The sequence below is a fragment of the Pyrgilauda ruficollis genome, unplaced genomic scaffold, assembly GCF_017590135.1.
Source record: "Pyrgilauda ruficollis isolate IOZ18807 unplaced genomic scaffold, ASM1759013v1 scaffold18, whole genome shotgun sequence".
NCBI classification, from domain to species: Eukaryota; Metazoa; Chordata; class Aves; order Passeriformes; family Passeridae; genus Pyrgilauda; species Pyrgilauda ruficollis.
This window is the reverse complement of record NW_024516984.1, coordinates 298,980-312,606: the sequence shown is the minus strand read 5'-3', so window position 1 is coordinate 312,606 and position 13,627 is coordinate 298,980. Positions and strand designations below refer to the sequence as shown.

The following is a 13,627-nucleotide window of genomic DNA, read 5'->3' as shown; positions in this document are numbered from 1 at the left end:
AGATCACTAAGCAAACTCCCTGTGTGAGGACCAACTCACTCCTCAGATGCTGAGTACCCATCACCTGCAGCCACTACTGAGGACAAACACCCCAGACCTTCACTTCACAAATGTTTTACTCCGTGCATCAAAAGCTGGAAGACAAATGCACAAAGAAAAGCAGGTGCTCTAAACCTCGGACAAACAGGGTACAATTATCTGTTTACTGATACTGGATTCACATGAAAAATTTCAGCTACTGCTTTTAAAAACTGGAGGGATTAATTTGATATTTGAAGCCCTTAAATTGCAGTCTCTGCTACCAGTGAATGTAAATTTTGAAATCTTGGACCAGAGAGAGTGAAAATTACTCGAGCCATCGTGTGTCATGTTGGAATTTGGTAGCAGCCCCGACAAGGAGAACCAGGCTGCACCAAACCACAGTAGGGCAGGAAGAGGATGCCAGGCACTATGGAGACAAGTCAGTGGCTGAGAGGATCCCCAGCAGTGGTGAAACACACCTGCTCCCTTCCTGACAAACAAATGTGTTTGTGCTAATAAAAGGTGGTGCAAGCTGTGAACCTGCAGCAGTATAAGAAATAGCGATGAAGAAACACCTTCATCGAAATGTCCAGCACACAGCTGAACAACCAGCTGACATGATGGGTGAGCAGCTGGCTCACAAGTCAGGTGCAGAGTTATAGTGAATGGGGTGACATCAGGCTGGCAACCTGTCACTAGTGGGGTTCCACAAGGCTCCATCCTTGGAGCAGTTATTTTCAAAGTTTTCATTAAAGACTTGGACATGAGACTCAAAGACATACTAAGTAAATTTGCTGACAACACAAAATTGAGAGGAGCTGTCAATTCCTTTGAGGGCAAAGAGGCCCTGCAGAGGGACGTTGACAAATTAAGAGAAATGGGCAATCACCAATCATATGAAGTTCAACAAAGGCAAGTGCAGGATTCTGCATGTGGGATGGGGCAATCCTGGATGTACGGACAGCCTGGGGAACGAGAGACTGGAGAGCAGCTCCACAGAAAGGGACCAGGGGATCCTGGTCAGTGGAAAGTTGAATGTGAGTCAGCAGTGCCCTGGCAGCATCAGGCACAGCAAGGCCAGCCAGGCACGGGAGGGGATTGTCCTGCTCTGCTCTGCACTGGAGCAGCCTCACCTCGAGTATTGTGTAACATTTTGATCATTGCAGTATAAGAAAGATATAAACCTCTTAGAGAGTGTCCAAAGGAGGGCCATCAGAATAGTGAAAGGCCTTGAGGGGAAACTTTATTAGGAGCAGCTGAGAACAAAGGAGGAGATTGAGGTGAGACCTCATGACTGTCCTCAACATCCTCACAAGGAGCAAGTACATATCTCTTCATTCTTGTGACCAGTGACAAGAACTTGAGGAAACAGCATGAAGAACTTGAGGAAACAGCATGAAGCTGAGTCAGGAGAGGTCTGTTAGATATCAAGACAAGGTTTTTCACCCAGAGGGTTGCTGGGCACTGGAACAGGATCCCCAGGGAATTGGTCACATCACCAAGCCTTCATTAGTTCAAAAAGCATTTGGACAGTGCTCTCAGGCACATGGTGTGATTCTTGACGTGTCCTGCACAGGGCCAGGAGTTGTACTCAATGATCCTCATGGGTCACCTTGTTACCTATTTCCCAACCTGGAAATGAAACTCAAGATAATTTTAGTAAGGAGGTAATATAAAAGAGGATCTTTAATGAAGGCCTTCAGGGGCAGTTATGGAAAATGTCCACAAAAATTCACCGCCTCCAGGGATGAGTACATTTCTATAGGTTTTAGGAAATTAGCAAAATTGATAAAAAGCACTAATTAGAAGGACAAGCGGTGATGCAATTCTCCCCCAGGTCAAGCCCTTTCTCTGGAGCGCCTCCTTCAGCACTAGTTGTACTTTGTCCATGAGAACGTATCTCGAAGAGTTGTTCTCAGCCTTGGTTCCCAGGAAGAACCAAGAACCAGAACCACTGGGGCCTTGTACCCCCCGGGGCTTAGAGCTCTGGAATTTGTTTTGTCTTTCTGCTTAGAGAAAGACCATGGAAAAGCACTGGGAAAACTATCTACTAATTCAATAGGTGACAGAGTTACAAATATACGTGTGAAGAACAAGGAGAACATAGGAAAAAAGAGCAAAACCCAAATGGCATCACCCTCTAACTCAGTATATTCCATGAGTCTGCGCTCTCAGTAAAAATTTCAAGAAGCACCATCTCAATGAAGTTGGAAATTAACAACTGACGTCTTAAAGAATTAAGTATATTACAGGATTTCCCTGCAGACAGAAAGTGTTGTTTACTCTGCATTCTGTGATTTGTCATGAAAAAAAAAAAATAGTGTTGGAGAATAATTAAAAAGGAGATTTTAAAAAGGAGATTTTAAAATAGAGATTTCACCATAAAACAAGAGAGATTGTCAAAAGGTCCAAAATCACCAGCTCATCGAGGGAAAGCTGCGACAGCCAAACCAGCCAGCTTTAAACGCACGACTTGATCCGCCGTGCCAGGACCATAGAGAAGCTGCGATGCCGCTGCTTTAAGGACGACAGAGGAAAAGGCTTTACCGCCCTGAGCCCCTGGTCTCCCTCGGAGCTGCTCCCGGGGACAGCCAGCCCGCACGCCAACACAGCGCTCCCTGGCACCACACTGGCCCCTCCGGCCCCCGACCAAAGCGGGGGACCCGCCGGGGCTGTTACCAGCGGCGTGGCCATCTCCCCCGCCCTTCCGTCCGCGGGACGGAGCTGCCCGAGCAGGGCAGGAGCAGAGCTGTCCTCTGCGACATGTCCCGGCAGGACCGGGCGATCCCGCCCCGTCGCTGAGGAGTTGCACCATCCCGGGGCAGCGCACCTCGCCGGCGGAAGGCGCGGCTCGGCAGGGTCCGGGCCACCGTCGGGGCACGCTGAGGCTCCCTGTCGGGGCACGCTGAGGCTCCTCTGGGCCTCAGGGCTGCTCCTCCACCGTCGCGTCCCCGCAACATCTCCGCAATCCCGGCCCGCGCTGGGCGTCCCGCCCGCAATCCCGGCCCCGCACTCCGGCTGCCGCCCCCGCCGCGCTGCCACGTCCCCGGCCGGCGGGGCCAATGGGCGGCGGCGCCAGGTGTGTGTTACCTGCACCACGTGGGCCGGGGGTGGGCAGGTGCTGCCGCGGCCCCGCGCAGAAAAGCTCGCAGCCATTGCGCCTTTCCCAGGAGTGCAGTTAGTGTGGGAGCGGCTAACACCCACCTCGGGGAAAAGGGGGTGGGAAGCAGGGGGAGCCGTGCGCCTCCCCCACGCCAGGTCCTTGGGGAGTGAGGCTACAGCCGGGGGTTCTGCCGCTTGGGTCTCGCTTGGAAGCGCCTGGGGCAAGGAAAGTTTTCGGCTTCTTCTCTTTCCCCGCTTCTTCCTTTCCTTCTTTTTACCTTCTCTGCTGGCCCGGTGGCACGATGACGGCGTCTCCCGACTACCTGGTGATTCTCTTCGTGACCACGGCGGGCACCAATGGGGCAAGGTTGGGCTCAGACGAGCGAGAGCTGCTCCAGCTCCTGTGGAAAGTGGTCGACCTGAGGAGTAAGGAGGTATTTTCACCCGACGGGGGAGCACCCCGACCTGCTGCTCCCCTTGGCGCCTGCCATGCTGGATGCGGGCAGGGCGGTCTCGGCGCTGGGCTGGTAGTGGGTGTCCCAGGCTGGAGCAAGCTCTGGTGGAGGGTAGGGGCTGGTGCTGCAGGTGGGGACTTTCAGCCCGGAGAGCTGACTCACCCCCTCCTCTGCTTTCTCTGGAGCTGGGGCACCTGCATGACGTGCTGGTCCGGCCTGACCACACAGAACTGACGGCCGAGTGCCAGGAGATCACCCAAGTGGATGTGGAGAGCCTGGCACTGGCTCCACCGCTGGAGCAGGCACTGAGACAGGTGACACCCCATAACTGGCCGCTAAGTGCCGGTCTCCTTTGGGAGCTCCCCCGTGGGGTAGAGGTGGTATCATCGTCTGCTTATCCCCACCATGAGAGCAGTGGAGCCTGGTACAGGAGCACCACAAACAAGTGTGGGCCAGGAAGCCTAGGGCTTTGTGGGCCTTTCTCCTTTTCCTTTTCTTTATTGGCCTTGGGAAGAACTGAACCTCAAGGGAGGAAGGTTAGGGTTAGCTATTTCCCTACCCCACTCTCCTGCCATGCTGGCTCCTGAGTGAGTTTCAGCTGAGGGTGAGCCCTAATCAGTGTTGGAAGAAGCCAGATTTAGGTGTCCCCTGTTAAGGTTTGTGCTCATCAGTCCTGGGAAGGTGATGGTACTGAAGCCTCTAGGTTAACAAGGAAGTGTGTGTGATTCCTATTGAGGAAATCAATGGGCTGAAAGCCTGTCTTTCTGATATGTTTGAGTGCCCCATCTAAAAAGCTCTTCTGCCCCAGTACTGCCTCAGGTCTTTGCAATCAGCTTTGTCTCATTGCAATGCTCTTGCAAATCTTGAAAAGGATTTTCTTCTGTGGTGTGGGCTGTCTGTGTAGCCATATCTCATTAGAAGGGGGAAAGGGGTGGTTTCCATCTGAAGAGATTTATCATGGAAGTTAGCCTGTGCTTAGCTAGTAAGAAACTAACCTACAGAAGTGAAGAAGTAAGTTTATATGAAAAAGAATTCCAGCTTTGTGTTCCTGCTGCCCAGGAATAACATGTTACCAAATGATGACACTGCCTAGTGGTGCCACTCTGATCTCTGTAACATATATGTTTTTTCTTGTTCCTGCCAACAGTTTAATCAGTCCGTGAGCAATGAGTTGAACATTGGTGTAGGTACTTCTTTCTGTTTCTGTACTGATGGACAGTTGCACATTAGGCAGGTTCTACACCCTGAAGCTTCCAAAAAGGTATGTAGTTGTAGCTTAAGTCTTACTCTTAATGTGCTTTTTTACGATTTTTTGCAAAGCAAATCAACTTCTCTCTAGTATGAGGGTACCTCCACATAACTGTAGCACAAACATTGCTCGTATGTAGTGTGCTTACGAGGCTAAAGAGCCTGTCTGTGTGGAATGTACACATAGACAGGGCATATACAGTGCCCTGTCCCTATGTGGTCTTGAGATGCCTTTTTAAGTTAAATCAGAAGGAAGAAGCTTTTAAATGTTTGAGAAAGGAGCAATGTATTGACAGTACTTGTAGCTTCTACAGAGTTAACAGGTGGGATGTGGGATTGTTGCTAAATAATTAACAATCTTAACCATAAACTGTTTTTAGAAATTTTATATTCATGCCTAGTTATAGCAACTTTCAATCTTTGGGTATTGAGTTGACGCTCCAAGGGCGGTGCTCGTATTTGTAAGGAGCTGAACAGTAGTGTGATGCAGGCTATGAGTGATGATTAGTTCTGTAGTCTGGAGTTTTCCATAGCTTCAGAGTTGCCAAATCACTAACAGTGTTATGAAGTCCTGCCTACTTTTCGTTAGTGATAGGGTTGCAGCAATATGTGAGTCTCTCTGGTTCTGAAATAACTGCCTCAATATTAATAACACCTCATTTTGTGGTTTGGTATGAGCATGCACTGCTCTGTAACTGAGCTGTTCTGCTCCTCTCATTGTACCTGACTTCTGTGCCCATCAATTTGCTGCCCCGTCTTTCAAGGGACACTGCTGCAGGTCTGTGCTGTTACAAGAGTGATACTGAATGAGCTTGTAGTACAAGTACAAGGTTGTAGTACTTGTTTGTGCTTTAAATATTGATAACTTTGAAGGCTTAGAAGAGGAACAGTGAGCACTATTCACAGTGAAGGGACAGTTCTTATATGTGTAACTTGCCTTCTATGACGTAAAACATGAGAAAATGTGGAAACAGGTTTTTAAAAGGCTTTCTTCTTGCTAATAAAGTAAAACTTGTTATCCATTTAAATTATGTGAGTAAAAGAAGGGACACATCCTACAATTATTTTAGTTGGTTTGATGTCAGGGATCCTTTTTCTGTATCATAACAGGGTCACAGACAGGCATCAAATCTTTATCAAAATCTTCTATTGCTGTTTTGTTAAGAATGTTTCATTTGAAATTTGCTTTGTACTGCCTGTAGATTAAGTAAACTAGATGCTTATGAGACTTGTAATAGTTTTTTGAATATCCTAATGCAGGGATTGCAGTGTGGGATCACTAAGGTCCAGATAGGCAGAAATCTCTAGGCTCTTGAAGTTATTTATTTCTAAGATATCTATTCTGAAGCCATCTAGCAGCTCCTGGTATTCAGAGAGTAAATTTGCATCAGCCATTCCAAAAGAACATAAATGAAGTACAGAACTTCATTTCACATCAAGGGAGAAAATCATGCTAAATCTAGAGCAGGAAATGTTGGCAAGCCCATCTGCATTTTCATAAGTCTTTAAAGAGTATCGTTTGCCTAATACACCTGTCCATATGCTAAGATAAACTCTGATGTTCTCAAAGCAGAATTTGTTTTAGAGCCTAAACTGTGTTCTTTGGGCTCCCAAAATGTGCTTTCACATAGGCTGCTATCTGTTATAATGCCAACATGCTAATTCATTGTTAAATCCCAGAAAGCCTTTATCTGTAGCCTGGAAAGGCCTTGCAGGCAACAAACAGCCAGAAGGAATATGTAGTATTCTGTCTGGGGTGAAGAGCTAGCTGAAGGAGTAAGGGTTTACATTGGCTTTAACAGCTGCCCCCAAGACTTCTCCATGTCTTCTCCTTTCCACTCCCAAAAAAATTAGAAGCATGTGGTAGATGTAGTGGTGGGGCAAGAAGAGATTCATTGACTTCTAGTGGGCTGCATAACTTGCTTCTGGCTTTGTATGCTGCAGTTAAAGCAGTTACCATGCATAGGCTGACAACCTCTGCACCATGTCAAACCCTCTTCTGCACAGTAGATTTTTTTATTTGTTAGAAATAAATATTTGAAGTGTGACTATTCTCTGAAAACAGCCTTTTCTATAAACTATCTGCTGGTCTTGCAAAATTTGCTTAATTCTACAAACTGAACTGACTACCCTCTGGCTTTAAACAGTTAAAATTTCAGTCAAGAATTGATGATAAATGTTGCAATAGGAGGCATTTGTTCTGCTACATATATATTGGATTTGAAGCTCTAGTATAATGGCAAATGTTTCTCTGGAAGTACAAAAGCACATTTCTCTTATTAAACAGTGTAAAGAGAAAGCTGTTTGATTAAAAAAAAAAAAGTTTAGGAACATACTTACCTGGCTAAGAAGAGTTATGAAGAGCAATCTGTAGCAAGGATTGTTTGCATTTCCTATCTATTCTAAAGATATTGTTAGAAAGTTTAGTATCTATACACAAAGTAGATTAAACTCACCCTAACTGACAGTGGTTACTTTGTTCCTTTTACAGAATATTTTACTACCTGAATGCTTCTACTCCTTTTTTGACTTGCGGAAAGAGTTCAAGAAGTGTTGCCCTGGCTCACCAGAAGTGAGCAAACTCGATGTTGCAGCCATGGCAGAATGTATCCTTTTAACAGTGATGGTGTCTCTGCTGCTGTTAGAGTCTTGGCTGAATTTTAGGGCAGAGGTGTATGAGTAATGCTTGCAACACATGTTTAGGGGTGGTATAACTTTAATGAGTGACTTGGAGCTGTACTTAGTTTTCTCACAAAGATAAAGATAAAAGCATATGAGGATTAATGCTTCTATGGAGAAAATCCTGTATTTCTTCTTGATTTCTGTGTTTTCTTTGCCATCTTTATATTCATCTCACACTAAACTGTGAAGTTTAAAGAAAGCGGCACTTTTTTTTTTTTTCAAATTGCTATTGTGAATTGTAATATTAAAGTTTAGGTGTTGAGTTTTATAGCATCAGTTAGATTTTTATTTTATTTTAGGCAAGAGTGAATGTTGGGAGACCGCCTTAATTTTCAGGAGGAGATGGTTATTATTGGTGTGACCTAGTGGTAAATATCTAACACAGGGATACTGTTGCAACACGTGGTATTCAGTCTCATAGAAGGTGCACATGCTACACCTCACAGGGTGAGGCTTGGATGGCACCAAGATGCAGTCAGTAGTATGTTTCCATTTTCAGTGATAGGGATGTCTAAAACTGCATTCTGAATAGTCTGAAGGGGTCTGTAACCCCATCCTGTCTGGCTCTTTCCTAGTCTGAACTTGAGAGCTGAAGCTGTGATTTGGCCATGCCTTCTTCCCTGGCAGTCTCTCTTCTTGGGGCAAGCTTCAGTCCTTATCCCAGATATATTCTTGGACACAGAGCTATTGAAGTAGTGGTCCCAAAAGTCAGGTATCAAGGAGGAATAAAGGAATTTGTCTTTGGAAAGGAATAAAGATGTTTGTCTTTGGTATTGGTGGTTGATGTTCCTGCTATTGTTTTTATTAACTTTTCTTCTGACTTGCTTATTGTGTCCATGGAGTGGCTGCCATTAAGAGGTGATGTCTGTGGCTTCTGAAATTTTTGGGCTTTCATTGCAGAACTAGTATTGCCTGGCCTTTGTACCTGTTGGGGGCATAAAATATGGGGGTGGATTTCTGTGTTTAACCTTTCTGCTCTGCTTTAGCTGCAAATTAAGATTAATCTCTGTTAATGAAGGGACAAAAAGTTATTTCTCCCTATATTCTGAAGGAAAGCAGTACACTTAGAGTAGGATTCTGAATCTTTATGAAGAAAAGTGAAATAAATGCTGTGTTGCATTGAAACTGGATGATGGAGAATTCTTAAAGTTATGGTCAAAAACTTAATACATTGTTTAAGGAATGCTTTGACATGATCTGGAGAAATTAAAGACAGTGAGCTACTTCAGCTGTTTCAGAGAGTTGCCCTTATTTTCTCCTTATGTGAATGTCTGGGGTATGCCTTTCCACTGTGGAAGGAGTTGTATGACTGTAGCTAGCTGGAGTGTCACTGGTCAGCTAGGGCATGGTGGAGGACTGAGTATTCCCTGCCTGCTGGGAGAGGGAGGCAAACCACCCTGTGTTACCTGACTGTCACGAAGTCTGCTGGTAGTCAGGTAACTGTCAGGAGTTAGAGTTAGTGCTGCCTGAGAGTAGTTTTGGCAATTGCCAATAATATATTCTCCAAGTTCCTAGAAGTTTAGTCGGTCTATCCAAATGTATTCAGCTTGAGTCCAAGTTCAGGATAAGATATGGTTCTTAAGGTATATAAACCTAACTTCATTCTGGTCTTGCATTTATTTTTGTGGCTTATTTTGTTTTGTAACTGATGAGGCTCTTATTTGTCAACTTGGTATGTTTATGCAACATGGTTAAAATCAATTGTCTCTCCCCTATCATTGTGTGAGAGTGTGGCAGCAGAGGATGCAGAGACCAAAAAGTGTAAAACCATTTTTGTTTTCTTTTATTGACAAATATGATAATTTTCTTTCTCCTCACCTTGCTGAAATGTATTACCTTAACGTCCTCAGTGTCAGAAGCTGCAGAAGTTAACTGCCCTTGTAGACCGTGTATGTGATGTTTAGGATAAAAAGATTGTTTAAGCAGCCTAAAGACTAGTTCCATAAATTGTGTGCAGAGTTGTTTAGTTCTTCTTCCTTCATATAAGGTTATGCTGGGGTGTGGACACAAGAACAAATCAGAAATAAGTACAGTAGGTTGAAATGAAGCTGCAGATTAGCACATGGAATCTGATCAAGCTCTTTTTATTCTTGTAGAAAGTGCAGCTTCTTGGCCTCACAGCTAAAGAAGGGCGTATGAATCTTCCATGATTTCTGCCACAGAAACTATAGTGTGCCAAATACATCAGCATTTGGTGAGGATGGAAGGTTTTAGTATGGAGCTAAGGTAATGACTAGATATTCAAGAGACCTGCATTTAGAGACTGGTAGAAGCAGGAGTAGAATAATTTTTGGGCACAACCCTTCATGTACTTACATCTCTATTTATATGTGTATAGCCTGGTTGTGATCAGTAAGAGGAAACTTTTATGATATGAAATAGTTAGGAGAAAGCTGGGTATTGATCTACAGTCATTGAAGTTATTAAAGTCTTCAAAAACTTTTGTTTTGATGGGTCACTTTTGATCAAACAACAAATTACAGGCAAATGGGGAATGTACACTACTGTTCCTGGCTGTCAGGGGAGGTAAATTCCTACTGCACAGTCATTTCCAGATAGACATTTTGGTATACTGCATACTGGATTGTAGGGGCTTGGCTATGTATTTATTGCAGACAAGGCAAGCACAATCTTGTAAAAGAGTATAGAGATAATAGACTGAATAACTGGCTGGGTTTTTCTTCCTTTAGAAAGTGCTTTGTGTACTTACTCTCTCAGGAGGCTACTTGGAATTTGTGTATAGCAATGAAACCGTGACAAACTGAAGAACTCAGGTGTAAGCTTTACAAATCTTTACTCCCAACCCCTGCAAGAAGTTCTGCATTTCACAACAAACAGCCACTCATTTATTTTAGATAAAGGTAAAGCAATGTTTAAAATGCTGTGAAATTCAAGGGACCAAGGCAGAACTAAGACTAGTTGTAATTATCTCTGAGTACTACTGCTGCCTAACTCATGGTGTCAAAACAGTTCTTGTGTATGCGACAGTTTTCTGGCAGACTTTTTCAGAATTGTGTAAGTGTAATGACAGCAGGACAATTATGAGAAATTTTGAGTAACAAAACTTGAGGGAAGTGATCATGTTCCAGCAGAGAAAAGGACTTGGGTTTGTCAACATTTTTTTTTAATGTGTAAGCATACAAAAGGAGCAGGGTTGTTCTTGCACCCTCTGTACCTCCCATACTTGCTACACTTCTTGATTTGCAAAGCTTGCTGAGCCAGTTTTTACCCTGTGAGTGCCTTCAGGGTGGAGTGAATAAAGCTTGCATGACTATTCCTATTAGGTTTGCAGAAGACTCATCCTTTGCCTCGAGATTGGGTGTGCAGAAGCTATTAAATGGCAAATAGCTCTTGCTTCCTTCAGTGCTCGGTTTGCTCCATTCACTTCTGAACTGGATGTGTGAGGAGAACTTCTTCCTAGGAGTATTTTCCAGTGTTGTCAGTAGAAACTCGGGGGCACTACAGAACAGCTTGTTTAATGCACTGGATATTGTAGTACTGAAACTTGATTTTTTTTGTTTGTTTTTGTATTTTTACCTGGGTGTCTTGGAAACAATGTGGAGCACAATTATAAACAATAGTGCTTAACTCTGACAATAAAATGCCCATAATTGGGTATTAGATGAGAATCTTGGATATTGCTATTTGTATTTCCTGTGATAGTACTCAGAAACTGGGTAATATTATATTACCTTTATGCAAAGCATTATGTGGAAAGATGTAATCTTCTGTCTAAAGGGACTTAAATAAGAAACAGAACAAAGGGGAAATGATCAGAGCACAACTGCAGTGCTGTTTCATGTCATCTCAGGTTAAGTTAGTTATTCAGTGAGAAAGGAGTTAAGAGACAGTGGGAAGGAATAAGTCTTGGAGGACACTGGCAGTGAGTGAAGCTGTGGTGATACATCTGAGGAAATAATTTAGAAATTTCTTCAATGTTAGAGAGGCCACTCTAATGTAGAATATACCTTTCCTTCCTGCTCCCTTTAGCTTGCTGAGTGTTGCAGGAGGTGGTACCACAGCTGCACACCAGGATGAAGTAATTCCTTGTTTGCTATCCTGCCTTATTTGGGACTGTCTTTTGCTTGTTGCTTCATTAAGAATATGCATGTGGATGCTACTGCATATATTAGCTCTGGACAGCCATGTCTGGTTTCTAACACTTCTTTAAATGTGAACTTGCATTATCCCCTGTAATTGTCTTCCTCCAATTGCTCAGAAGAAGGATCCCTTAAATATAAATGTACACAAACGTGTCTGGCCTCCTATCCCTTCACAGAACAAGGAATATAGACTATTTCACTTATATTTTTTTCCTAACTACCATAATTTCTAATGCTGCTGTCCATAGGTGTCTACCTCTGTGTAGTCAATCTTGTTCATTAGAATACAGATTTTTACTTAGCATGTTCTTTAAACATGCAGAAAATGATCAGTTTTCTTCTCCAATCTTGCCTAAAAGCTGTGCTTCTGACTAATCAGAGGGGAAGGTGTGAGGTTATGCCTGCAATAATGTTGATGACTTACTTCCTTCCCTCCACTGTGTTTGTTTCTCTAGAGTTTGGCACAACTGACTCCCTGTGTCTGACAACTGGTACCAGCTTCTGTTGGCACTAGAGCATTTTCAGGAACTGCTTCTGCTGTGGACCAGTGTTTTCAGAAAACAGTTTCACCAAAGAAAATTATTATGGTGTGGGGTCCTTGTTTGTTTTCCTTGTCTGATGGTTTCTCTTCAAATTCCTTCCCTTTTCACATTTCTGCATTCCCCTCTCTGAATGCTGATCACTTGTAAGGATCTTTGGCTCAGCAAAAAGGAAATATTGAAATATCTTTTCAGTTCTGACAGCACAGTCTAACAGCCAAGCACATGTGTATGCATGTCCCCTGATGGAATAGCTATTGAAACTCCTTCCCCATTTCTCTTGATTTTTGACAGAGGAAACACATTTCCAAAATCTTCATAAAACTTGGTCAGGAAAGACCAGGGTTCCAACACCTGCACCATCAGCAGCCTCTGGTTCCCTCAGAGGCTCTGCACAAGCCCAGTGTGGACCTGTTAGGTGCTACAGGGGGAACAGTGTCAGGAAAGGGAGGAGGAGCACTACTCTGCCCTGATACACAGGGTGCCCAGAAACATCTGTGTGGTGCTGCTTACACACCCTCTGTCAGAGTCTGTTTGTGGGTTATTTTTCTTTCCAGCCCCCTCTTTCTGGGGGCAGAGGAGGTAGTGAGCTTGAGCTTGTTTAAAGCTAAGGAAGAAAGACTGATTAAGAAATTTTTTGTTGTCATAAATAGTTGTAATCTCTTAAACCATGCTTTTGAGTTGCTCAGGCTTTTTGCCTTGGTTTTTAAGAAAACTATTTGCTGTTCACAGTACTTTACCCCAAAGAAGGTACTAGGAGGAGGGTAAAGGCAATGACTAGGAAACTATTTATAGTGAAGCAGTTGGAGGGTAGGAATCACTGGTTTAAGTATTCTGATTTTTAAATAAGAAAATTCACTTAAGCTTCAAATCTTCTTCTAAGACTAAGCATCATCCTCTCACATTCCATACTCCAATGCACACTTAAAACCAACAAAGCTTCAAAATCAAATTAGCCTGAAGTGTATTTTGTTGGCACAGCAGCTTTCCTTTCCTTGCTGTGGAAGAGGAATACATTAATTCAGTTCAAGTTATTTTTCATCTTGTAACAAGACAACTGTTACACAGCTTTCTAAAAATCTGTTTCTGTAGGATGTCTTGCTGTCATCCTACAAATAATAGGGAAGACCTTATCTCACAAAGAAATTTGTGGTGGCTCACCTGTTGATGAGATGATACAACAAAGCTGGTATGAGGTGTTTGTTTCTAACAGAAACTGTTCTGTTCCCTGCACTTCATGTAGGCATCTGACAACTCAAATGTTGCTCAGCTCTAGGTGGAGAAAGCATTCCTCTTTTAAGAGGAAACCTGCTATCTTGGACTATGAAGCAACCTTTGAACAGCATAATGCAGGCTCTGGAGCATTTGAAATGTGTTTAATGTAGTCTGGGAGGCATGTGGACAAATAATTGGTGCCCTTGGCTGTTTTCAATGTGTTGCATTATTGTACCTCCATGCCAGGATGGATGTTGTTTAA

General features: G+C 43.6%; 1 protein-coding gene across 2 annotated transcripts in view; it reads left to right on the top strand.

Annotated features, from left to right (window-relative positions):
* Positions 1-3,425: 3,425 nt before the first annotated feature.
* Positions 3,426-13,627, top strand: part of ESRP1 (epithelial splicing regulatory protein 1) — a 30,394-nt gene continuing 20,192 nt past the window's right edge. For both annotated transcript variants that reach the window (XM_041464445.1, XM_041464446.1), the window contains exons 1-4: positions 3,426-3,557; positions 3,764-3,892; positions 4,726-4,839; positions 7,318-7,432. In XM_041464445.1, coding sequence (XP_041320379.1) covers positions 3,426-3,557; positions 3,764-3,892; positions 4,726-4,839; positions 7,318-7,432 — 490 coding nt within the window. The remainder of the gene's footprint in view (positions 3,558-3,763; positions 3,893-4,725; positions 4,840-7,317; positions 7,433-13,627) is intronic.